This window comes from Dermacentor silvarum, chromosome 7 (assembly GCF_013339745.2).
Source record: "Dermacentor silvarum isolate Dsil-2018 chromosome 7, BIME_Dsil_1.4, whole genome shotgun sequence".
Classification (NCBI taxonomy): Eukaryota; Metazoa; Arthropoda; class Arachnida; order Ixodida; family Ixodidae; genus Dermacentor; species Dermacentor silvarum.
The window spans coordinates 11,665,675-11,690,045 of record NC_051160.1 but is presented as its reverse complement, the minus strand read 5'-3'; the positions used below and the strand labels follow the sequence as shown (position 1 = coordinate 11,690,045).

The 24,371-nt window shown below is 45.8% G+C and overlaps 2 protein-coding genes across 11 annotated transcripts in view; both read left to right on the top strand.

Annotated features, from left to right (window-relative positions):
* Nucleotides 1-24,371, top strand: part of LOC119457562 (arginase-1-like) — a 119,693-nt gene that overhangs the window by 42,742 nt on the left and 52,580 nt on the right. The window lies entirely within an intron of this gene.
* LOC119457563 (arginase, hepatic) overlaps nucleotides 9,376-24,371 on the top strand; it is an 88,284-nt gene continuing 73,288 nt past the window's right edge. The window contains exons 1-5 of one of the 5 annotated variants that reach the window (XM_049670219.1): nucleotides 9,979-10,549; nucleotides 19,070-19,142; nucleotides 19,872-19,975; nucleotides 21,205-21,382; nucleotides 22,695-22,785. In XM_049670219.1, the coding sequence (XP_049526176.1) occupies nucleotides 10,400-10,549; nucleotides 19,070-19,142; nucleotides 19,872-19,975; nucleotides 21,205-21,382; nucleotides 22,695-22,785 (596 nt within the window). In that variant the 5' untranslated portion in view covers nucleotides 9,979-10,399. Of the gene's footprint in view, nucleotides 9,631-9,978; nucleotides 10,550-19,069; nucleotides 19,143-19,871; nucleotides 19,976-21,204; nucleotides 21,383-22,694; nucleotides 22,786-24,371 lie in introns of those variants that run through there. The other 4 variants (XM_037719170.2, XM_037719167.2, XM_049670218.1 and 1 more) reach the window with 4 other exon arrangements.

The following is a 24,371-nucleotide window of genomic DNA, read 5'->3' as shown; positions in this document are numbered from 1 at the left end:
GGCTGCTGTGCTAAGGGAGCAGAGTTCGAAACCAACCGTCGGACCAACTTGGGTCACTGAATCTGTGGCAACGTTTATATATGTGCCGTTCTTCAATGAACCTCTTTCATGTCGACATGGGTCAGGGCATATGCAGGACCACGTAGGTATCCCTGTTCAATGAAACTCTTTGTCGTGCTCAGTAAGCGGCGGGTTTTCGTTACTTTCTTTAATTCTTTGACGCCGACTTGGAGCACTGCGTAAGTGCCGGTAGGTGACGAAAAACATCCCTTAAATTTATACGATGCTGCGTGCGATCGAACCAAGGTCCCAATAATTTCTAGAGTGCCGCAACCCGGCGCTTTAGCGAGCTGCGCCATGAATGCACTGGGTATGTGTCGTTCTTCAATCAACCTCTCGCAACTTGGGTCACTGAGTTTGTGCCACACTGGGGGCGCGGTAAGCGAGGATGCAACTCTCAGCGTTCGCAGGCCCCGGCGCGCCGCGCTTCTCGTCTCGGAGTCCACGCGTGGACTTCTCGGAAGGACCACTAGATGCCGCTGCGGGTCCAGAAACAAGCGCGAGAGAGGATCCCAGTTCCCGCATGACGCGTTTCTAAGCGTTCGCACGCACCAGTACGCCATGCATTTCGGAGGCCACGCGCAGACTTCGCAGAGGTGGCACTAGATGGCGCATAGTGTTCTTAGGGACACGCGAAAGGGCAGTGTCGCGCAGTACACGCCTCATACACAGGTTGTTTCGACGGTGTCAATTCACATTGTCGCTATGTTGATCCAAAGCTACGCATTACCCTCGACAGTCAACGTGAAATGGTTTCTGCCCGATTTTTTTCTCTCTCTCTTGAGAATCATCCTCTGATGGTTTCTACGAACCTCTTTTATTCTGGGGTTGTGGGTTGGGTTGGCTGTTTCTATCTTTCGTCGTCATGTTTATTTATCTTCTTTTTTCCCTGTCTATCGTCTTAGGAGGACTCACTCTTCGGGAAGCCTTAATCATCGCGGAAGAAGTAAGCAAGTCTGGTGAGTGAACAGTTGTTCTAGACTAGAGTTGTGTCAAATTAACTGCCTTCGAGTTGCCACTCAGACTATCTAGGTACTGTACAACGCCAGCTTTTTTTATGGCTGATGTTATCCGCCATAGTGGCTCTGACAATCTGCTGATGCTGCTGATTATAATGGTGATGATGATGGTGATTATGATGAATATGATGCTGCTCATGATGACGATGAGCACGAAGTGGTGAGCTCGATTCCTAGCCGCGCATTACGATGAGTGCTGAATTCGAAAACTCTCGTGTACACCAGGCGCAATTTAACGAACCTTGTGTGTTCCAAACTACGGCAGATCCATCTATCATGATGTCTTCGAGAGCCTCGGTGTTGTTCTGGAACGTTAACATCAAAACCCGATCTTGCTCACTCAATTAAGTAATCAGCCAATTGTCACTGGTTTACTTTCGCGTGTTCTTCCATGCTCATGTTTGCCGGTGAACTGCAGCGACGAGTGTCCAGCATGCGTGGCTTGAAATCAAAACCTTGTTGTCTCAAGAGAAAGTAGTTGAAGCATGCGACAGAAACGTACACCCGGTCGGGAAAAAAAAAAAACAAGGTTTCGTGCGTCAGGTTGATTTACGAAAAACTGAGTTCTCTCGAAATCAATCCAGCCACTATACATTTTAAAGAAGCTTTTGGTGTGTGCTTTTTCCGCGCCACGGTGGCCTCTGCCGTGAGAGAGAAACAACTTTTATTGAGTCCTTGATGGGGTCAGAGGCGGCCAGAGGGGCGGGAGACGGCCCCTCTCGCCCTCTCCCTAAGACGGTGGCCAGTCCTTGTAGTCTAGTGGCGTCCGCGGCCATCCGGACGACACAGAGCTGATCCTCCGGGTCGAGGCTGAGTAGAATATGTAGAGCCTCCCACTGGTCAGCAATGGTAAACGCGTCCAAGATTTTTCAATTTGATTTTCTCTCTCTCTATGTTCCTGCAGACTTCGCTATAGGGGTTGTAATTCGTAATTTGGGTAACACTGGCGCGGGGAATTGCGAAACCAGCCGTATCCTTCTCGCCAATTCCACGCAGTGTAGCTAAGGCTGCACTGAGCCTCAGCCAACAACGACCATTCGTGAGCCTCAGCCATTTGTTCGTCGCTGTCATCTTGCTCCGCACGTCAGTGGATATTTTCTTGATGAAACACTGCCTCGATGTCGCAGGTCAACTCAGGGTGCTTGACCTTGCCGAGGTGAACCCGCTGCTGGGTGACGAGCAAGACGCCAGCAACACCGTCGACTGCGGTGTGATGCTCGTCGACGTGTTTTTCGGCAGCCCTCGTGGCGGACACTGGCCTCTCGACCTTGACGCGAACATCGTCGACCCGAACTGCGAGTCCTGCGCCAGTGAAACCGGTGCGATCGCGTGATGTCACCGCCCACGTATGCGGCGATAAGGATCGGCACAATTAGGAGGGATCGCGTCCGGTTAGGCGGCGAACAGAAAGAACGAATAAACCTTACTCAACGCCAATCTAACTATCAGGCCGGCATGCTCGCACACGAGTACGCTGGCTCATAATCGCTCCAAACCCACTTCACAGGTGTGGGATATAACAGGTGTGGGAATCAACATGATTGGCGGCGTCTATGAATGTGTGTAGTGAGTGTTGGTGAGCCTGAGTGTGAGCACCGACGAGAGTGTGAGTGCACATGAACATGAGTGAGTAATAACCTTCAAAATTATTCGTCTATAAGGGAGAATCTGACATCATTTTATTGTAACGACCTGTGCGTATGAGCATCTAAACGGTATGCGTGGAGAAATGTAATATGGCAACTTCACAGGCAGTTAGCTCTCCGTCTAGAGCTCCGAAGCGCTGCCCTGTACGAGTTAAGTGTGCAAAACAGTAAAGTGTATACGTATAAGCGCGTATAAGGAATGACTTAGTAGTGCTGGAGCACTGCAATATGCATTAGTACTTTCGTGTATACTTCATTTTCAATTCGACGCCCGCCCTGCGGAAAGGTCTGATAATGTCCTCTATTTCGAAACTGCGCCACGAGGTGACTTTCCAATCATAGGTATGTCACGTGACAGGCGGCAGTGCTTTTCTATGGGAAATGTCCGCTGTTCTGGTGTTGTTCTATACGCACCTTTTTTTTTTTTTTTTGCGTGTGTGTGCGTGTGCGCGTGCAACAAATAAAATACCATGACTATGTTCCTTCGTCATATATTCGTCGTCAGCACACGATTTTGTACGAGGTCACTGAATGAAGTCAGTTTTAGGAGCTACGAAAGAGACATACTTTTGGCGCGCTATTCAAACAGTATTACGCGAATAACCATTAGCACCTTTCCATTTTGCCACTCGCGAAGCCGTCACACCATGCGAGCGCCGCGCGCATAAGACGACCGGAGCGGAGCGCCCGGCCACTGACAAAAGGCAGAAACATTAGAGCTACAATAGCTCAGCAGGTTTACGGGCCAGCGGAACGAGCGGGCGAGTGGAGACGGCAGCAAAGCGCCGCACGAAAGGAATTGTTTTAGCTCGGCGATCCCTGCCTCGGTTGAAGTGAGTAGAGTCACTCTAGAAGTGAGGCTCTCTAGAAGTGAGCGCTTTGCTGCGCCAGCTGTCGAACAAGGTTGGGGTTAGCGTCAGCTCGCGGCCAAGCGCTCGCTTCAAGTTCTCTATCGCAGTCATCCACTTCAAATCGTCGCCAAACGACCTCGTTGCTGAAACCTCTCGCAGTATACAGGGGTCCTCTTCAGTGGTGAAACACATAAGAGGCTTTTTCGCCTGCAGGCGAGCCAGCGCCGCGTTTGTATACGACGCCGACGGCATACCGCTGTTCGTGCGGGTGGTCGCCATGTTTGTTTCGCAAAAACGCTGGTCCGCTGCGCGCGCTCCCCTGGGGAGAGGAAATCAGCGGAGCGAGCAGCCCGCTCCGTAAACACACCGGTACCTAACACCGGCCGCTCCAGCGTACCGCACATGCGCAGAGGCGTCTCCGCTGGGCCCGCTGGCCCGTCAAGCCGCTGAGCTATTATATCGCCGGTACTGTGCGCGATAAGCGAGCAGACTGTTCTGCCTGTTGCCCTGGCGACGAGAGCATTAATTCCCTTTCGTTCTACTTCTCACGGGCATGTTGCGCCAATTTTCCGCCGGATGACGCTGCGATCAACGATCAACGGTCTGCTTTCCGCCCATCCAGTACAACGCCCAGTCCGCTTAAGGCTCGTTCACACTAGGCCGACACGACACCGATTTTGGTCTGCCGACTGTTGGCTACAGCGTTTTCCTTCCTTTAAACCATTGGCCACAGCGTTTTCCGTCCTGTAAACTGATGTCGCCAACAGTCGGCAAACCAAAATCGGTGCCATGTCGGCCTAGTGTGAATGAGCCTTTACCGCAATACCGGACATGCTAGAACTCTCTATTATCTGGGGCACGCTCGCTACGGCATTCGTTGTGACGTATCCACCACCTATAGAGCATACAGTCGAACCCGCATATATATCGAATCTGAAGGGGATCACAAAAAAAAGTTCGGTATATGGGTAATTCGATAAATAAAATAAGCATTTTATACAAAAATGTTCTAGGGAATTTTACTGCTGTTCGTTATACACAACAATTCATTATATGTGGGTTTGATATATCCGGATTTGACTGTATATATATTACACCATGACCGTGGTGCTTAAGTGGTTGAGGTGTTCCACTGCTAATCAGAAGGCCACGGATTCAATTTCGAAACAGCAAAGATTCACCATTTATTCCAAGTTTTGCTGATGATGAACATTGTCGCAACAAAAAGACATCGCACAAAGGAAGGGACAACGAAGGCAAGTGCTACTCACAAATCTGGTAAATAGCGGGAAGCGGTTCACAAATATTCTTGAGTATATTCCAAGTTTTGCTTTTGTGAACGGAAGCTCTTTTTCAAGCTATATCGAGAGAATTTGCACTTGTGTTTCGGCGGTATTCCACATGCTTCCAACACAACATGCGTGAAAAGCAAAAAGGCATATAGCGCTTTGGCTACTAAGGCTCGTTAGCCAGCGCATCAAGAAGTTATATTGTGGATGGATCGAGAAAACGTACGAACCGCGTAGGTTCTACCTACGCACGATGTACGAACCGTGCGTTCTAGGATGGGTGCAATTTTATAACGGCTCGAAATGCAAACCGTTCGCTTGCCTTCACGTGATTGATCATAATCGCGCTTTCACCAGCAAAATTTAGCGCCGTTGAGACCAATCGCCAGAAAGCAAGCGAACGGTTCGCTTTCCGAACCGTCATAAAATAGCAGGTGCAGAGGCGTAGCCAGAAACTTTTTTTTTTTTTTTTTTTTTGGGGGGGGGGGGGGGGGGGTCTGCTTTCCTCTACGTGACGTGATCGATAATAAATATCGGTAGTTTAAGCAGACTCTATACATCTATATCAAAGACATGGGACACTCCCCCCCTCCCCCTCGCGTGTTTATGAGGCAATTAAGTAGAAAGTAAAGTAAGCTCAGTAAAATACAGTAAGTACGACAGGTACAGTGGGTGTTTGGAGCAACGGTCTCTCATTGCGGCGCTGAATGGACCAGTCTTCGAAAACGCCTCATTGAGACGACCCGCCCGATCGGAGAAGGCATCATTAATTGTTAGGCTCCATCAAGCGTAGATGGCGTCGTCCTCGTCGGGGCGAAGTGCGTTTCACAAGTCAATTGAGGACGGCTATACACGTGAAAATGCACGTGTGACCATGCTATACCTACTCCCATAGCAATAGCTTGTTCGCTGCGTCTTTGCGCTAGAAAACTTAAATACGCGCAAAAATGCGTAATGCTTTTTTTTTTTTTTTTCAAAGCTTTCATCGCCCTGCTCCCTCATACGAGAGGGTTGCATTTCCTGCGGCAAGTGCATGGGCCGCTGTGTCTTCCGCTGTGTTCGAGTGTGCAGCCGTCATTTGCCTTTACGTCAACAGATTCAAAAAATTAGGGGGGGGGGGGTTGAACTCCCCCCCCCCCCCCTGGCTACGCCCCTGAGCAGGTGCCTCACTTCCGGAAGTGTTTTGCTTTGCCGACAGTCTCTCTCGAGTCCCTTTTTTTTTTTTTTTTTTTTTTTTGTAACGTGAAGCCACCACACCCGTGAAAGCGAACAGCCGATTCGGACACTACAGGACAGGCATTCTGGGACAACTCGGGGGTCCGGAGAGGCCAAATCGGTACAAAACACCGTCCTACACGTAAGCCGTGGGACAGCGTGACCACGGCGGTAAAGGCCTATTAAATTGGGACGTCTTGTCATCTCACCCCCCCCCCCCCCCCTAATTAAAATTTTGGTGCGCAACGCCAGCGTACGGCACGTGACAAACACATGAAGTCCTTTTTCCCAGCTGCCGCTGTTCTTTTCCTCTGGAGAGACAATCGTACACCGAGCGATGGGCATTCGGTTGGAGGAAGTTGTAACCGTGTTCACCACGGCAAATCACCGCAAGATATTTCAGAGGTGCCTCGGCCAATGCAAGCGATGCTTGAAGACTTAAAGAAGACTCCGCAGAACACTTTTGTATTTTTAGTTACATTAAACAACATTTTATATTTGTATTTTTGACCTTTTGTTGATCCTCACTGCTGATCCTCACTGCAAAACAGTACAGCATGTCATCGCCAACCACATTATCGCGTTTCTGGAAAACAAAAATTATTTTTATTCTTATCAGCATGCTTTCAGGCGCGGTGCTTCAACTACAACGCAGCTTATCGAAACGATTCATGACTTTGTGGCTGTATTGGACATGCAACAACAACTTGATGTCAATTGTGTAGATTTTACTAAAGCTTTCGATAAGGTGCCTCACGATAGATTGATTAAACTCCGTCTTGCCGGAATTAGCCAATCTATATTGTGTTGGACCGAAGCGTACTTGAATGATAGGAAGCAATGCGTGAAAATAGAATATGTGGCTCACTGGAAGTATTTTCAGGAGTCCCGCAGGGCTCAGTTCTCGGACCATTATTATTTCTGGTATATGTCATTGATATTTCAGATGTAGCAAAACCTCCCATAAAGCTCAAGCTGTTTGCCGATGATTGCTTAATTTACGCACAAATAGCAAATGGGGATGATCAGCTGAATATTAACCAGTGTCTACAGGCGTTACACATGCGGTGTCAAACTTCGGGAATGGAAATAAATTACTCAAAGTTGACAATTACCCACATTTCTTAAAAGAAAAAAGATAATTCCATTCGAATATCACATCGGAAATCACGCCTTGCTGACAGTAGATGCTTTCAAGTACCTGGGTGTTATAATTACGCATAACTTAAAGTGGCATTAACATATTGATCATGTATGCTCCAAAGCATCACGGGTGCTATACTTTCTAAGGAAGAAACTGCTGGGTGCAAGTAGGGACGTAAAACTTATTGCTTTTAAGACGTTCGTACGACCGATACGTGAATATGCTAGTGTTGTCTGGAGCCCTCATCAGAAAATATTGAAAAATACATTAGAAAGAATACAACGTCTTGCGGTCCGTTTTATATGTTCAAAGTATACAAAGCATGACTCTGTTACAGCGATGTTAAGATTTTGTGACCTATAATCGCTAAACAAACGCAGGCTTAAAAGTAGGTTGAAGTTCCTTTTTCAATTGATGAAAAGCGATTTTAGTATTAACAAAAACGACCACTTGCTATTGCCAGGGAAACGAAGTGAGAGGGCGAATCACACGCGAGTGCTGCAGTCTTACTTTGCTCGAACGAATATGTATCGCTATTCTTTTTTTTTTCCTGATGTAATTGAGGCATGGGAACGGGTTTACGAATGATGCGGTCAATACAAATGATGTTATTGAATTCATGCGTTTACTTGATGTACATTTATGCGATTTACTTTGATGATTAGTCTGAGCTTTAGCTGTGGTTATTGTTATTTAAATGTGTCTTGTTGTTTGGTTGTATTGCTTATTATTACTATTATTATTTATTATACCCTCAGGGCCAATGGCATTACAGAGGGGAGTGGGGAATTAGTTGAACATAAGTTATGCATAACAGCAACAGCAAACAACCAAGAATATACTATATATTATATATGCATATATTATAATACATTATTATAGTACATATATTATATTATATTATTATATTACATATTATAATACATAATAAAATATATTATATATACATATAATGCGTATGTATGTGTGTAAACTTTTGTATGCAAAATGTGCTCCCTCCCTGTAATGACCCTCAAGAGAGGGTTAACAGTATTTCTAAATAAATTAATTAAATTTATTCCTGTAATAAATTAATGTTTTGCTTATCTACATGTCAGCGTTTCTCTCAAGTGAACTGGCGCCCGCGAGCTCTTTGGAAAGCCCGGCATCACTGTCAGGCTTAACGCAAGGTTTTATTAATATTGATGTCGCAAGTAAGTTGTATTTACGCTAAAAGAAAGTGCGCTTAGCTTCCCAAGTTGGCTGCCATGGGCTTTATTTGAAATCCTGTTTGACGTTGACTACATTAACTATACTGTCCCTTCACTTTCGGAGCGCGCACAGCCGGTCTGCATAATTGAAATTATTTTTCTTCCTTTTCATATCCAGTCAAAACTGACAAAGAGCTGCATTATTGCTGTCTCTGTATGCCTCAGGAAATCAGTAGCGTCGGCGCCATCACAGACGTATAAACCGGCATGCTTGAATGCTAACGCTTCTTGCTTAAAAAAAATGTGTCGTTACATCGCTCACAATTGATTATTATTATTACAAACATAATTATAATTGATCGTAAGCATCCTTGCAGTCATCATCATCATCAATCACTCAGTCACGCCCCCCCCCCCCCCCCCCCGCCCCCTTTAACATAAACCCGTGAACAGCGTCTAACATATCCCAGATGCCGCTTTGGGACGTTAAACGCAGTCAGTCAATTATTCAGCTAGTCACTCACTCACCCAGTCACTTCCTCACACTTCGTTAATAAAAAATTATTCAATCACTCACTCAACTGATCAATGTGGAGGAGTCAAGACAAAGGTTAAATCTCAGAGCATGCCCTTGCTCCCTGCATGAAGTCTCGTGCAACGGCAGCAGACTCGCATGTGACGCTTGCTATGAGAGGCATTGAAAGGATAATGGGTGCACGCCTAGCAGCTCTTCGGCTGTCTCCGCGACGCTGACGCATAAGCCGTAAGCAAGAACGAAGGGGGGAAAATAACCATAGATAATGCGCTATCGCGATGGTCGTATTAGTCCGCGATAAACTACAGAATCTCCCTTTGTCTTTGTGTATCTTCACTCGCCACTTTCGTCGGACAATCGCTTCGCGCCTCTCGTTATCTCTCACTCTCGAAGACAAACGCGATATCGAAGCTCATTCCGTAACCGAGCGAGGAGCCTTTATGGGAGTAGTCGGCGGAATCTCGACGCTTTTACGATGTGCGCCGGCTGCTGGTCGGAGTAAAAACAGGCGTCCGGGGAACGTTGGACAGACAGCCGAGGAAGTTCAGAGAACGCTGCATTTAGGGGCGTCAAGTGGTGGTTCTACTGACTTGATCGTTGAGCATTTAATTTAAGCATTAATCGCTTGGGAAAGGGGCGTCGGATATTGAGAGAGCTCGTCAGCAGTGGCAACGTCAAAGAGTGTTTTTTCTTTCTTTAAAGAGAAGAACATAAGCCAGTGATCGTCCAAAGTGCAGCAGCGCCTATTCGCCACGACAAGGGACGCCGAAGATTTAAACGACAGAGGAGGAAACCCGCTGCTAGGTCGTCAGTCTTAATCTCAAGGTTGCGGATTGCTCTCAGAGCCAGGACAACGGTTCAATCTGTCTACGCTGTTCTCTTTCGATCGCCTCGGGTCACAGCGTGTTCCTTCACCGAAGACGTGCGAATCAGCTTCCTTTAGTTCGAACCCAAGGCACTTGGATTACCGTGTGGTGGACGCTCGAGCTTCTTTACTTATCTGACGTGTTCGACAGCCAAGGATCGGTGACACTTCGATACCGTTTCATCGAAAAAAGCAAGGAGTACAACAGCACAACCAGTGCTGCAACGCGTATATGCGATATGCAGTGATCCGAATATCCATCGCCTCGCTGCAACCTTGAGGGACATCGCATCGTACAGCATCGAAGTTGACGCTCCAAGCGGCACCCGAACGCGCGTGCTCGAGCCAACACTGTACATCGTCAAGTTTGTGTACACATATGTACTAGTCCGCGCCGCTCAAATCTCGTGCAATACCGCGAGAAACAACGCGGCTTTGGTAGTTAGCGCTTGCACGAACGTCGTCTGTATCTTGTCAGGTGGAACTCGTTCGGCTCTCGCACGGTTGCTTGGCTACAGCGAGGGCCTGTTTTTATCGCCGTACTGTCATTTCCCGGCGAAAGCGTCAGAACAGCCGCTGTACACAATGGGAGCGGTTGCGTCGCGTAGCATAGTCAAAGACGCGGCGCGCGCAGTTCGTGCTGCTAGGATCGGCAACCGGTCACCAGCCGCAGCGTATTCGACGGGCGTCCAGCGAGAGATTGGCGTACTGGGAGTCCCTCTTCATCAAGGACAGGTGAGAGCAGCGCCCGAAACGGTGCGAGTCTTTTATGGAAGATCGTTGCTATATATGTATATACATACATGCTGGATGATTTCACCTCACGTTATATCGGGCGACCAATAACTGCCTCAACGCACCACTACGTGGCACCACAATTTTTTTTATATATAGAAATGTGATAGAGAACAGTGCTGGCTTGCTTACCGACGAAGTTATTCAGTCGCCAGGCTCTGCAATCGATGACTGCCGCTACGCCCTTGACTAGAGTAGCGTGTGATTTACGTTCGCTTATAGATATCTACAAGCCTTCCTGAGTGCGTCACGTACGAGCAGACGGAGAAAACATATTTCGCAGTTTTACTCGAAGCGACGATAAGCAGTGGGAGCGATAGATTGCGATAGAACATTGATAACTTCTTCCTTCTTTTCCTTAGTTTTATTTCGGGCCTCCATACTTTACCGCACCGTCTTTACATGATTAAATTGTGGATATGTGCCATATGTAAAAGGGAGCAGAAACGACCTTGTTTCTGGTAGTGAGGTATTGCTTCAGTCATAGAGTTTCACACTATAAAACCTAGAGGGAAATGTGGCGCTGCTGCGCCGTGGTATGCAAGGGAATGCCGGTATATTGTGGATTCGGATTGGCATCGTTCTTGGAGAGCCAGAACGGCCAGAACGCCTTGAAGACGCCCCTGGCAGAATGTACTACCCCTGGCTAGCACCGTTCCGTCTGTCACAATGATTCTTTTCCTGATAAAACAGGACGTAAAAAAGTACTTTAGCTTTACTATTACACAAAAAACTTGTTTTGTTTAATTTTGAGGACATACTATCGGATGCACAATTCTACGAAACGTAAAAAGTATCAGCTGGCCGCTAACGTTGGAGGGCAGACAAGATTCTCGCTCGCTTTGGAACAACTTGTCGTCTGTTCTTGCTTTTCTTCGCTTGACGCTGCATTGTATGTGAGTAAACTTTATTGAGAGATGTAATATGGGTGAATGAAAGCCTTTTATGTAGATTTTATTTTAAGAACGCGTTATTTGTGTAGCCATATCCCCGTTTTAGACGAAGCCTCGTACAACACCAGCCAACACAAGCCTCGCAGACACATATCCCGTCATTCCCATGAGGGCACGGCAGCCCTTTAAGAAACTCGCATAGACGGTGGCGCCAGTTTACCCTCTAGGTGTTATAGTGAGAAACTTTATGGCTTCAGTAAGCCACATTATGATGCATGCGGTCTTCGAATAGGTCGTGCCCAAATCCACGCCCACGAGATGGCTGATAACAAAAACAGATCTCGAAGGATATGCTTTTGCGAGTTACGTGCACCGGAAGCACTTCCGGAGCCGAAAACACGTCAGAGACGCCATGTTATGGAAATCACTTATGGGGAACGAGCGCTGGCCAGGAGGCGCTACGGCAGTTGGCAATCAAGTACAGGGAAATTGAAAGTGTAGATAGACAACCAGGAGTAATCAGAAATAAAGTGAGAGAAATAGAGACAGTGATTTGGATGCAAAGAATGGAAACGAAAAATACCATGGAGATTTACAAGAATGAGAAAAAATAAATTAGAAGAGAAAATATGTACGATAACACGACGGGAAATCCCTTGCTATTTGAGGCTCGAGCTCGTTGCCTAAGGACAAAAAAAAAAAAAAATACCGGATCAAATATTGGCAGTTTGATGGGGCACGTGTATGCTGCAGCAAAAATCCGGATCCAGCACTCAGCACTTCCTCATTGGAATGCGAACCCAGTGAGAACCGTGAGTAACGTACACCTTCCAGAAGCGCTTGGTCGGATTTAAAGTGGACGGAAGCATTTACCGGTCAGCAGTCGAGATAAGCAAGAGTCGTTTTGAGTATCGGTACAAAAAAAAAAAAGGCAAGAGACTGATATGACCGGATCCATTACAGGCATAGGCAGCGGTACAAGGTGGATAGAGAAGATTAAAGAGATGTATACAAGAATGCTAGAAGGAAAATCATTGATACCATACCTGGGTAATTCAATTAGGCTATAGGTGACGTATTGAGCTCGAAATGTCTGGCTAAATGTCTTCGGCCAACACTGAATGACAAGCAGCAAGCGTCATTTGTTGGTTTAGAGCAAAACACTGGACGAGGAAGATCAAGTTTGGCACGCGACTAACAGTCTTTTGAAAACAAGGTCAGAGGAGACAGGCCGATGCAAGACATCCAGTTGCAGTGGTGTCACACATATGATACAAAGCCCCGCAGGGCCGTCTGCGTAAGCAGGCGTTTGGTGTGTTGCGACACCACGGACCCGAGCACATGGGGGTCAGACCCTCCCGTGTGTAGCCGTGCGCGGCTTAGCCATGTCCGGGGAAAAGAGGATCCTGGGGGTTGAGCCGATGCCGGGTGTCTGGGCCGTTATGGCCCCCCGGCGGAGGCAACACACCTCTTTGGCCTCCGCTTCACGTAGACGGCACCCCCGGACTGACCCACCCGGGGGAAATCGGTAGTTGCCTTTTCCTATCCTTCTCTCCAATCTTCGTCTTTCTCTCTCACTTTTAATCTTTCCTGTCTCCTCCTCTCTTCTATTTACTTCCATATTTCCTGGCGGCAAGGGTTAACCCTGTGTATTATATCCTACCTTGGGTATATATATATATATATATATATATATATATATATATATATATATATATATATATATATATTAGGTTATAGTGGCGGTGTATAGCTGGCGTCGGCAGGTTTCTCCAAACCTGACGCGTCCCCTTGTTGGGCTCGGAGGTGGGTGGCTACCACCGCCGCCGAATATCCAAGAAACTTTATGAAATCATCATTCCCTCCCTTAACAGATCGCCGTCATAAAAGAGGGCGCACCGATGCATCATTTGAATTTACATTCAGAAGCAATGTCCCAACATTTGTAAAGTACTATGTGATCCACAGTGTAGGAAACACTTCCGCGAGGAAGCTTTCCCCATTTTTGATGGCAAAGATTCTGACACAAAAACTCGGACCAGCCTACAAGGCTTCAAAGATGTCTAGTGGAGATATACTCCTTGAACTGAAAGAAAAACAACAAGTAGAAAAGCTTTTGGATGTCACCAGTATCGGTGATGTAGCAGTAACGATTTCACCCCATCGCTCACTAAACACGAGCCGGGGCGTGATCTCTGAGGAAGACTTCATGAATTTGAGTGATGAGGAACTCCTTGAGGGTTTCCAGGAGCAAGGCGTCACAGAAGTCCAGAGAATCGTCCTTCGGAGAAACAATCAAGAAATCCCTACGAAGCATGTCATTCTCACATTTGCCACCAGCACACTGCCCAGTTCCCTTGAGGCGGGCTACGTCAAGGTCAATGTCAGGCCGTATATTCCCAATCCCAGACGATGTTTTAAGTGCCAAAGGTTTGGCCATGCTTCTCCTTCTTGCAGAGGCAAAGCAACATGTGCAAAATGCAGCTCCAACGATCATGAATCCGACAAATGTAATTCTTCTCCACAGTGCACAAACTGCAAAGGTGATCACCCTGCTTACTCACGGTCATGTCCCGTCTGGAAAAAAGAAAAAGAAGTCAGTGCAATCACAGTCAAAGAAAAAATATCGTTGTATGAAGCTAGAAAACGCCTATCACTTTTACCAAAACTAAGCTATGCCAATATGGTGCATCAGGGGTCAGCGCCACATAGGCCCCGAGAGCCTACAGGGTCTACTAGCAGTAGCCCTGCGGTGGCTCCTCCAGCCCCCGTGGTGGCGGCAGCCAGTGCTGCCCCATCGCTTTCAAAGGCTCCGGATATCCCGGTCCCGCAGGGCCTTAAAACAACTCGTCCATCAAGGCCTGAGGCACATGCCTCAGCGTCAACCCTTCGGTCCTCCAGCGCTTCTGCAATGGAGGTCGATACCAAAACACCGGTGTCATTGACACCGAAGGACCAACGCTCTCTCGAGCGCACAAAGAGGGATAAACTCCCAGTAACCGCTCCGAAAAAGGACAGGTAACCTAAGGGTTACCGTTCAAATCCACTGTCCACATTTAAAACTTATGTCACCTATAATTTGTATTTCAGAACCAATTATCATTTAAGCATTCTCATTTCTGTTCCATCATGGCTTTTATTATACAGTGGAACTGCAGAGGTCTACTACATAACCTAGGTGACATAAAAGACATCATAAACAGTTTTTCCCCAGTTGCCTTTTGTTTACAAGAAACAAATCTAGGCCCCCAAAACCAGAATATTTTGAAAGGCTTTCTGTCTTTCGAAAAGACCGGGCAAACACTAGCCGACTGTGTGGAGGAGTTGCCGTTGTCGTGAAAGGCGGCACTCCCACCCGAGCAGTTAAACTGAATACTCCATTCGAAGCGGTTGCCGTCACTATTCTCTCTTTTAAAACTTTAACAGTTTGTTCTATATACATCCCACCTCACGAAAGTGTAAGCCTTAAAGAACTTGAAATACTCATTGAACATCTACCAGACCCATTTATAATTGTAGGAGATTTTAATGCTCATTGTACTCTTTGGGGAAGTGAGAAGACTGACCAAAGAGGACAACTCATAGAAGATCTAATTCTATCAAACAACATCTGTCTTTTAAACTCAGGAGCACCTACTTACTTTTCACCTACATCACTTAATTTTAGCTGTCTTGATTTATCTTTATGTTCACCTTATCTTTTTATAGATTTTAGCTGGGAAGTGTTGGACAATCCATACGGCAGTGACCACTTACCTGCCATAATTAAACTGTCATCAACTTTACCCATCATCACCTGCAGGCCGCGTCGTTGGAAACTCCAACTGGCAGACTGGACGCTTTTTACAGAAACTGCCAAACTAGAAGAAACCTTTTCAGCCGATCTAGGCATCGATGAAATTAATGAAACATTTACGACTATCATATTCACAGCAGCTGAAAGAGCCATACCCCAATATACATGACAATATCGAAAGAAACTAAACCCGTGGTGGACAGAGGAATGTTCCAAAGAAAAAAGGAAAAGAACAGAATAAGGCCTGGGGCAATCTCCGTAGATACCCGACATATAAAAACCTAATTATTTTCAAACAGAAAAAAGCCCATGCACGATACATCCGTAGACAAGTTGAAAAAGACTCTTGGCAGGAATACGTCTCCTCAATTAACAGTTCAGTCTCCTCCAAATGCATGTGGGAACAGGTAAAGAAATTCAAAGGGGATTACTCGTCCTACACAATTCCCTTACTCTCAAATCCTGGTACACAAACAACACTCGATGAACAAGCAAACATTCTGGGGGAACACTTCTACAAAGTATCAAGTTCAGCCAACTACACGGACCCATTTTTAACATACAAAAACTCTGCTGAAAAACAAAGATTACCAACAACAGGTGCTTCTGATGAGCCGTACAATGCTCCCCTCACACTCCCAGAATTAAATAGCGTACTTTCTGCTGGAAAGAAAACTGCAGTTGGTATGGGCCGTATTCACTACACCATGCTTGCCCACTTGTCACAAACATCTATCAAAGCATTACTAAAATTCTTTAACAAGATTTGGGAAACTGGAGAAATGCCGAAAGCATGGAAAAACGCCATAACCATACCTTTCCTAAAATCTGGAAAGCCAGCTACATCCCCCAGCAGTTACCGCCCCATTGCTCTCACCAGTTGTTTGGCAAAGTCATACGAATGTGTTGTGAACACCAGGCTAATTTTCACCCTCGAAATAGAAAAGTCCTTAAACATACATCAATGTGGTTACAAAAAGGTTTGTTCTACAACTGATCACCTAGTCCTATTTGAACATGAAATACGCAATGCCTTTTTACACAAACAACACTGCCTAGCTGTCTTTTTCGACTTGGAGAAGGCATATGATACCACATGGAGATATGGCATTTTGAGGGACTTGGCAGACCTAGGGATTCGGGGCAGAATGCTGAAGTGCCTGTCTGATTTTATGTCCGATCGAACATTTCAGGTGCGTATTGGTAGGGTTCTGTCACGCGTATTCACCCAGGAAAATAGTGTGCCTCAGGGCTGTGTTTTAAGTACAACACTGTTTGTTGTCAAAATGAATTCTGTCAACAAAGTCATACCATCTACTCTTATGCACTCTCTTTACGTTGATGACCTCCAGATTGCTTTCCGCGCATCTAACATGACAACGTGTGAACGGATTCAAATCACCCTAAACAAATTGACACTATGGGCTAATAAAAACGGCTTCCGTTTCTCATCCGAAAAAACTGTTGCCGTGGTGTTTTCGCAGAAGATGGGCTTACTACCTGACCCCATCCTAACACTAAATGGAATAGTACTGCCAGTCAAACAAGAGCAAAAGTTCTTAGGGGTAATATTCGATAAAAAGCTAAATTTTCTTTCACACATTAACAACCTAAAGGTTAAAACAAATAAGGCCCTTAATGTCCTGAAAGTCCTGTCCCGGAAGCACTGGGGCTCTGACCGCAAATGCCTCCTTCATATTTATCTTTCTTTGGTACGTAGCAAATTGGACTACGGGTGCATAACGTATGGTTCAGCCAAACAATCGTACCTTAAGCTGTTAGATCCCATTCTTAATAAAAGATTACGCTTAGCAACCGGTGCCTATAGGACCTCACCCGTTCCCAGTTTGTATTCCGAGAGCAACGAGCCGTCTTTAGACCACAGAATAACGCAACTCATGTTGACATACGTTCTAAGAGTTCGCTCATCGCCAGACCACATTTGCCACAACATTATCACACACTGCGAGAAACGACTACACTACACGAACAAGCCAAATGCTATAAAACCACTTATACTTAGATTTGAAGAAAACGTACTCAACTACAATGTCCGTACTGAAACGCTTTCTGTCATGCAAAGACCAACCAGATTGGCACCTTGGAACGATTTCATAAAATTTCTAGATTTGTCGTTAACGCATCTAAAAAATCAAGATATGCCTCGTGAATTTATACTACAGGAATTTCGCACAGTGCAAGATACATACGACACTTACACGGAATTTTACACCGACTGGCTCGAAGACGCCCACTTATGTCGGAAGCAGTGTGGTTCAAGGTACGTGGAACAGACAGTTAGACTACCACAGTTTGTATCAGTTTTCACTGCTGATTGTTATGCCTTATGGATGGCAGTACAAAAGATTATAAGCACCAAACACGAAAAATTGGTAATTTATACAGACTCTTTAAGTGCACTTAAAGCCCTGAATATGCAATCACAATACGAACCCATCATTGGCAATATCCTAAACACACTCACACATGTAAGTGAAGGCCGGACTATTCGTTTCTGCTGGGTGCCAAGCCATGCTGGGATCTCTGGAAATGAAAAGGAAGATGAATGTGCAGCAACGGCAAAAAATATGAATACTTCGAAAGTTAATATACCTGCTAGGGACGGGATCCAAGCTGTTCGCAAGGCACTCCTTTGTAACTGGCAACGCGAATGGAAACTGAAAGATAACAACAAACTTCAACTTATTAAACCTGTCCTTGGGGAGTGGAAGACATGCTGTCATCAAGAACGTTTCATCGAAGTAATACTTTGTCGCCTTCGGATAGGTCACACACACATGACACATAATTACCTTTTGACAGAGGAGGAACAACCAACATGTGATAAATGCCATGAACCATTAACAGTAATGCACATTTTAATCACATGTCCGTATCTCGAAATGCTTAGGAAAAAGTACTTCCGAGTATTGTATAAGTCACACACTCCACTTCACCCGATGTTGCTTTTAGGAGATGATGCACTGGTATCTCTGACTGACGTGTTAAGTTTCTTTGACGAAACAGGGTTTTTAAGTAAGTTTTAATTAAAGTGTATGCTCCATCTGCAAAGGACATTTTATCCCCCTGTGTCTGGCGCAGCATAGCCGTAGCCGCTTTTGCGCCAATAAATCCAACTTAACTAAAATATGATACAAAGAAAATTAAATGTACACCTTTGATTCACTTATGACGGGAGCTGTCTGTAAAAATTGAAAACGAAGCCTTAGGTGGCTTGGGGTGAAGCTCACTTTCAGTTTCCTGCCTGGGGTTTTCCCCCCATTGCTGAAAAACATTTCGGCACAATTTTTTTATTTTTGCTGATTATGTTTATTCGTAATGTATTTTGCGCATTTAGATAGAAAATAAACCATTTTTCTGGGTATATACATATATATGTGCCGTCCTTAAAGGGTTAAGGCGCCTGCTGGTAGTGCGGGCAATTTCAGTTTCAATTTCATTTGCCCATTACTCTCGTCAGCCGACTCTGGAACAGGCCGCTCTAGCCTGTTGTAGCTGCTTATTGTAGCTGTAACTGTATGTATGTATATATATATATATATATATATATATATATATATATATATAATGTACAAAGCCGTCACATGAGGATGAAAAACAAGAAAAACCTACCAACCAGACAGCGCTCGGCAAATTAATAGTGCCCTGTGAGTCGGGTGCGTAACAAAAGCAGTCGTAGTATTTGCTTTCAATAATTTTCCTTTCTTTTTTCTTTTATTAATGTCTTTTTTTCATTCCTCGCATCAACAGCGGAAGCTTGGAGTCGAAGAGGCACCGAAGTTCCTGCGCGACGCTGGACTCCTTGACCAGCTCAGAGGCTTAGGTGGGCACATCTTCCTTGAGCGAGTTCACACGCATGCGCACATTATACCTATGGCTGTTGCGCGGTAGAGGCACTGTATAATAACGGGAAGGTTTAAGTCAGTTGTCGCTCATTCATTTCCGGTTCTCTAGCGCAAGCATTCAAACGAAGGAGTGTGGACAGGAACACTTCTGCTCCTGTTTCTGTGCCTGCAGCCACTGCGTCTATACCTTGGGCTGCTAGAAATCCATGACAGGCAGACACGTGGTATTAGATAGTAAACTATACTTGTGACCTCGCTCGGGACCGCTATACGACAATGACTAAGGTGATGATGACTTGTACCACCACGGTCGTCACACGGCAGGACCGGGCTTAGCTCAATTACAACTATACGACGAAGGCAATGATCGCCAACGTCATCATAACCGTTGTTCCCGTGCATCATCATCGTCATGTTATTGTCGTCAACCATGCCTTGACGGTATTGTCATAGTGGTCCTCCTTGTCGTGCCATCATCGTACCATCATCGTGGTTCTCATCGCTGTCTTCGATGATACGCAAGAGCTTCCTTCGAGAGGACACACACACACACGCACATATATCTTTAAAAGTCGTGCCTGTATGGTTATGTAGTGTGTCGTAGTGTACGTACTTAATGATTTTCGCTTTCAGTTATTTCGGTTCTGGGCTGGCTTGACTCGTTGTTAGTTGGGACTTTTATGCTACGCAACCTCTGTGTCTCGCAGGTTATCTTGTCAAAGATTTCGGCGATGTTCGAGTAGAAGGCGAGCCAAATGTCACCGACTGCAACGCTATCGAGTCGGACATCGTGGGAAGGACAAGCAAGAATGTAAGATTGGGAGAAGAAAAAAAAATTAAAGCAACGACAACAACAAGAACGCGACGCTTCTTTCTGTTTTGCATTGATGCGGCATTTAGTTGGAATTAGCGTACTTTGCGAACAATACGCCTTCTTAATCAGGGCCGGGCAAATTTAACTGGAGCGATACTGCATTTCGTCGCACAATTCGGAAACGCGTATCTCAAAACTGGTAAATAGGTACCAGCTCCAGAATTCCTTTTTTTTTTTAAGTGGACGCATGCATCGAGAACTCACTTGCTCCAATTTGTAAATGTGCCTGAAGTAATTCATTAGACGTTATTAAGTGGATTTTTGTTAAGCCGTCAATTATGCATGTCGATTCACTATTCAAGTAATGTACACCTCTTACAGATAATGGAGTTGATTTATGGCATCTGTCAGACGCGATTTTGACAAATTCTGTGAAGATAAAAAAAAATGAGTGGTGATTTGGCGGTATGATTGCGAGCGAAATGCATGAGCATTACGACGCACCTCTTTGAGGTCCCGGATCCATGTTTTAAACCACGTTCAACACAATGCAAAGTTGTTCAGGAGCTCTCTCGTCCTGCCTTTTCAAGGAGCGAAAGTGCAACTCACGGTGGTCCGCAGCAGACTATATGTATATAGTTGATTAGATGTGTGCGCCGAACCCGAATACATAATCATGAAAGAAATATTCACACGTTTAACAACAAAAATAGTATTGCTTTTCTAACGTTTCGGCCGATGGCCCGGCCTTCATCGGAGTGCACAAATATATATGCACATACACGCTCTTCCAAGCTCTTCCATCCCATCTCTACTTCTAACACGTGATTGGATTCCCACACTTCAAACACACACATTTTTTCTACGTTGACACTTCTAATGTAAAAGAAAGTTGCACTTGTTATATGCGTGAACATCAGCATTCATTCCATGTAATTCTCTGATGGGCATGTATATACGCAGCTCCTTATCTTATCATCATCATTCATCGCTCCTCCCCCCCCCCTCCTTCCCCAGAGTAGCAGGCCAGGGCGAACTATCGCTCAGGCCGACCTCTCTGCCTTTCCTCAAATAAACCGCTCTTTCTCTCTGCTTTTCATCCGTCGCGCTGTTTAACCACAGTAATGTGGTGTTTAACGTGATACGCGGTGTTTATAACTACACTAACACCCTTCGGTGTCCCTATTCAAGTGACCACAACTCGTCAATCGACTCGGCTCCCGCAGGTCCGCGACGCCGTGGCCGAGGTTCTCCGCTCGGGCCGCGTGTCGCTGAACCTGGGCGGCGACCACACCATGGCCATCGGCACCGTCAACGGCCACGCGCAAGCCACGCACTCGGACCTGGCCGTCATATGGGTGGACGCGCACGCCGACATCAACACGCCCACTTCCTCCGAATCAGGTCTGCACGTTCTACAGACTCAGCATGAGACGAATTCTGCACGTGTCTTCAATTTGTAATCCCAGAGTGATCCAGGTGTGTCCGAGCTAGGCGCTGCTTTCGGTCAATGAGCACTGGCGTAGGCCTCGTCTCGGACATGTCTGGGCAACCAGGGGCGGCAACTCGAAGAGATCCTTATGCAGAGGAACGGAGGGAGGATAGGAACTGGAGAGAGACATCACGCAGCGAGCGATTGAAGCCAAACGAGTCGGCCCGACACGCGACCGTCACGTAGAGTGCGTGGTAGGTTTTAGTGGTCCCACTCTGCAGGAAGAACCATGGCAAAGCGGCCGAACAAGCGCGCAACGATTGAAAACTGCCGGGAACCAAACATTATCGGTCAGTACGCCGAGTCTCAGAGGTTTCACGTGTCATGGGTTGGGCCGACTCTTCGAGGGAAAATATCAAAGGGAACGGCTTCACGGAGAATTGACTCGCCAAGGCTGGCTTCGTGACCGTAATGATTCCACCTATAGATTATTTCCTTTCTTTATGCTTAGAGGCTATGGGGAGACCAGAGGGGCGCTGTACTATGGCCGCTGTCAAATTTGGCCGTGTTGGAGTGTCTGGAGGGCGTAGCCTTCTTGTTAGTCATTTAGAAAAAAGATGGGAACAAAGCGAATGGCAGTTAAAATGTCCAGTTCGCTACCCTGCGCTGGGGCAGAGTATAAAGGGTGGACAGAAGATAAATGATGAGAAAGAGAGGACAAAACCATCAGAGAGAGGGAAGACAATAGATCCACGAAATTTAAAAACAATACATTTGCAGTTGCAATGCAGTTGCTTGTAATGCTTGTAGTTGCAATGCAGTTGCTTGTGCATTCGCACAAGCAACTGTCCGAAGGAAACGCCCCGCTTTCTGTGCTGACAATTCGTGAGGCCACTTTTGGGGAATTTCTGTGCGCGAAATGATAACTTATTGAGCATTCCACTAGTCAAGGGATTCCAGATTTGTATTGAGTCAATAAGATTTGCCTAGACGGTGATACCGGTAAGCTTGAGTATGAGAATTTCTCACTGTCACTCTAGCCCCCCCTCACCTTTTCGCCATCGCTCCCGTAACAATCTTATAATGCCTCCTTAACTGCAGTGAGTTCTGATAAGTGCCCAGGTGTTCACTTCTCCTGGCAAGTGCATACTGATTACGTGTCAAGAATGCTAATTGCACCTTTTTTTTTTTTATCCAGCGGCCGTGGTAGTACTATCATATTTAAGTTTGTACAATACGTGCGTTTAACTGTAGCTTCCATTCGCTTATCGGCTTCCTTAACAGGCAACATCCATGGCATGGCCGTCGCTTTCCTGTTGCACGAGATGGCCCCGTACGTCGTGAAGCCAAAGGGATTCGAGTGGTTGCAACCCTGGTGAGTGAGAGATGAGGCACGGGCCCGCAGTTAAATAACGTAGAAACGCTGTTCACACGTGGGTGAATTCATCTATGGCACGTGCACTCTACAGTTTGCACTTACGAGCGCTCAGGCAGTGCTACACCAATAGTGTAAAGCAGCAAGTTGGCTTCATTACAGAGTTTTAGCGTGTCCAGTTTTCCGGTAATACAGAGTTTTAGCGTGTCCGGTATTCCCGTAATACAGAGTTTTAGCATGTCCGGTATTCTTGTACACACAATGACGTTTGCGTAATAGCGGGTTACCGGACGACGGTAGCGACATCTTGTAACGCTTCGTCTAACCACAATGCCTCTTAGGCACGTTTTTGTGTGTGTGTGTGTGTTCCACGAGCGGTCTTGCCGAAAAAAAAACACGTATAAAGAGACCACCTGTTCACGATTACGCCACTGCCGAAAATTTCCACCACCATTCGAAGTAGAATACACCTACTTACTGCAATAATAGCTATGTGTTTGTCTGGTGGAGGCCTGCGCCACCAGGTGGCGTCATCACTCCGGTCGCTCACGCACTTACGCCTCCGGTAACCAGGTAATCCACAACAGCGATTGCGTATACGGGTGAATACCGGACACGTTAAAGCTCTTAATTACGAGACTGCAAGCCAGCTTACTAGCCGCGGTGGCTATGGCCCTCTCATGTTGACAATACAGTTAAACCTAGATATAAGGAACTTCAATATAACTAAATACTCGATATAACCAGCAATCTAACTTTTTATAACTGCTTGTCCATAGAAAACCATGCATGTATTTAGAACCTCAATATAACGCAGTCTGTATAATACTTGTTTTTTGGGCCGCTTGGTTCATGGTATAAAGTAAAATTAAAAGAGCGCAATTAAGAGGCACGGACAAGACTAAACACGTACTTTAGACAGTTGTTCAGTTTTATCCGTGTCCTTTTATTGCGATCTTTTAATTTTACTCTGCTTTTGAGCACGAGGTGCGGCAAATTCCAATGAGGGCGCAATGCGAGAACGGTTTCGTACCGCGCATTTTTTTTTTTCTTTTTCTTCTATATACGCGTTATTGCTTTGTATATAGTGTTTTTTCAGCTGCACCAAATTTTTAGACATTGCCTGTAGCAGATAGCATAGTTAGAGTTGTTGAGCTAAATTACTCGATGAGGCGGTCATTACTTCTACGAGAAATCAAAATGCATGATTCAATAATTACCATAATTACACTGATTACCCATTTAAATGATGATTTTACGGCACACATTTCAATATACGAATTGTAGCTAGTGCGGATGCAAGGTATGTAGACTTGGAATTAATTCTAAGGATGGCACCGGTTTCGAGATTTGCGCCTTCAGGCTTGCGGTATAAATGCACTGTTGTTCCCTCTTACTTTTCTTTAGAAAGCGCGCATTGAAGCACAAAAGTAACTGGAACGCCTTAAGCATTTCGTCGGACCCTTTGAAAGTTAACGTCTCGAAACTGGTGTAGTTCTGAGAATTCGTTCCAAAATCCAAGTAGACACGCCTTGCGAACTCACCGGCTACAGCGCGTAAATTGAGGTATGCGCTCTGAAGTAAAT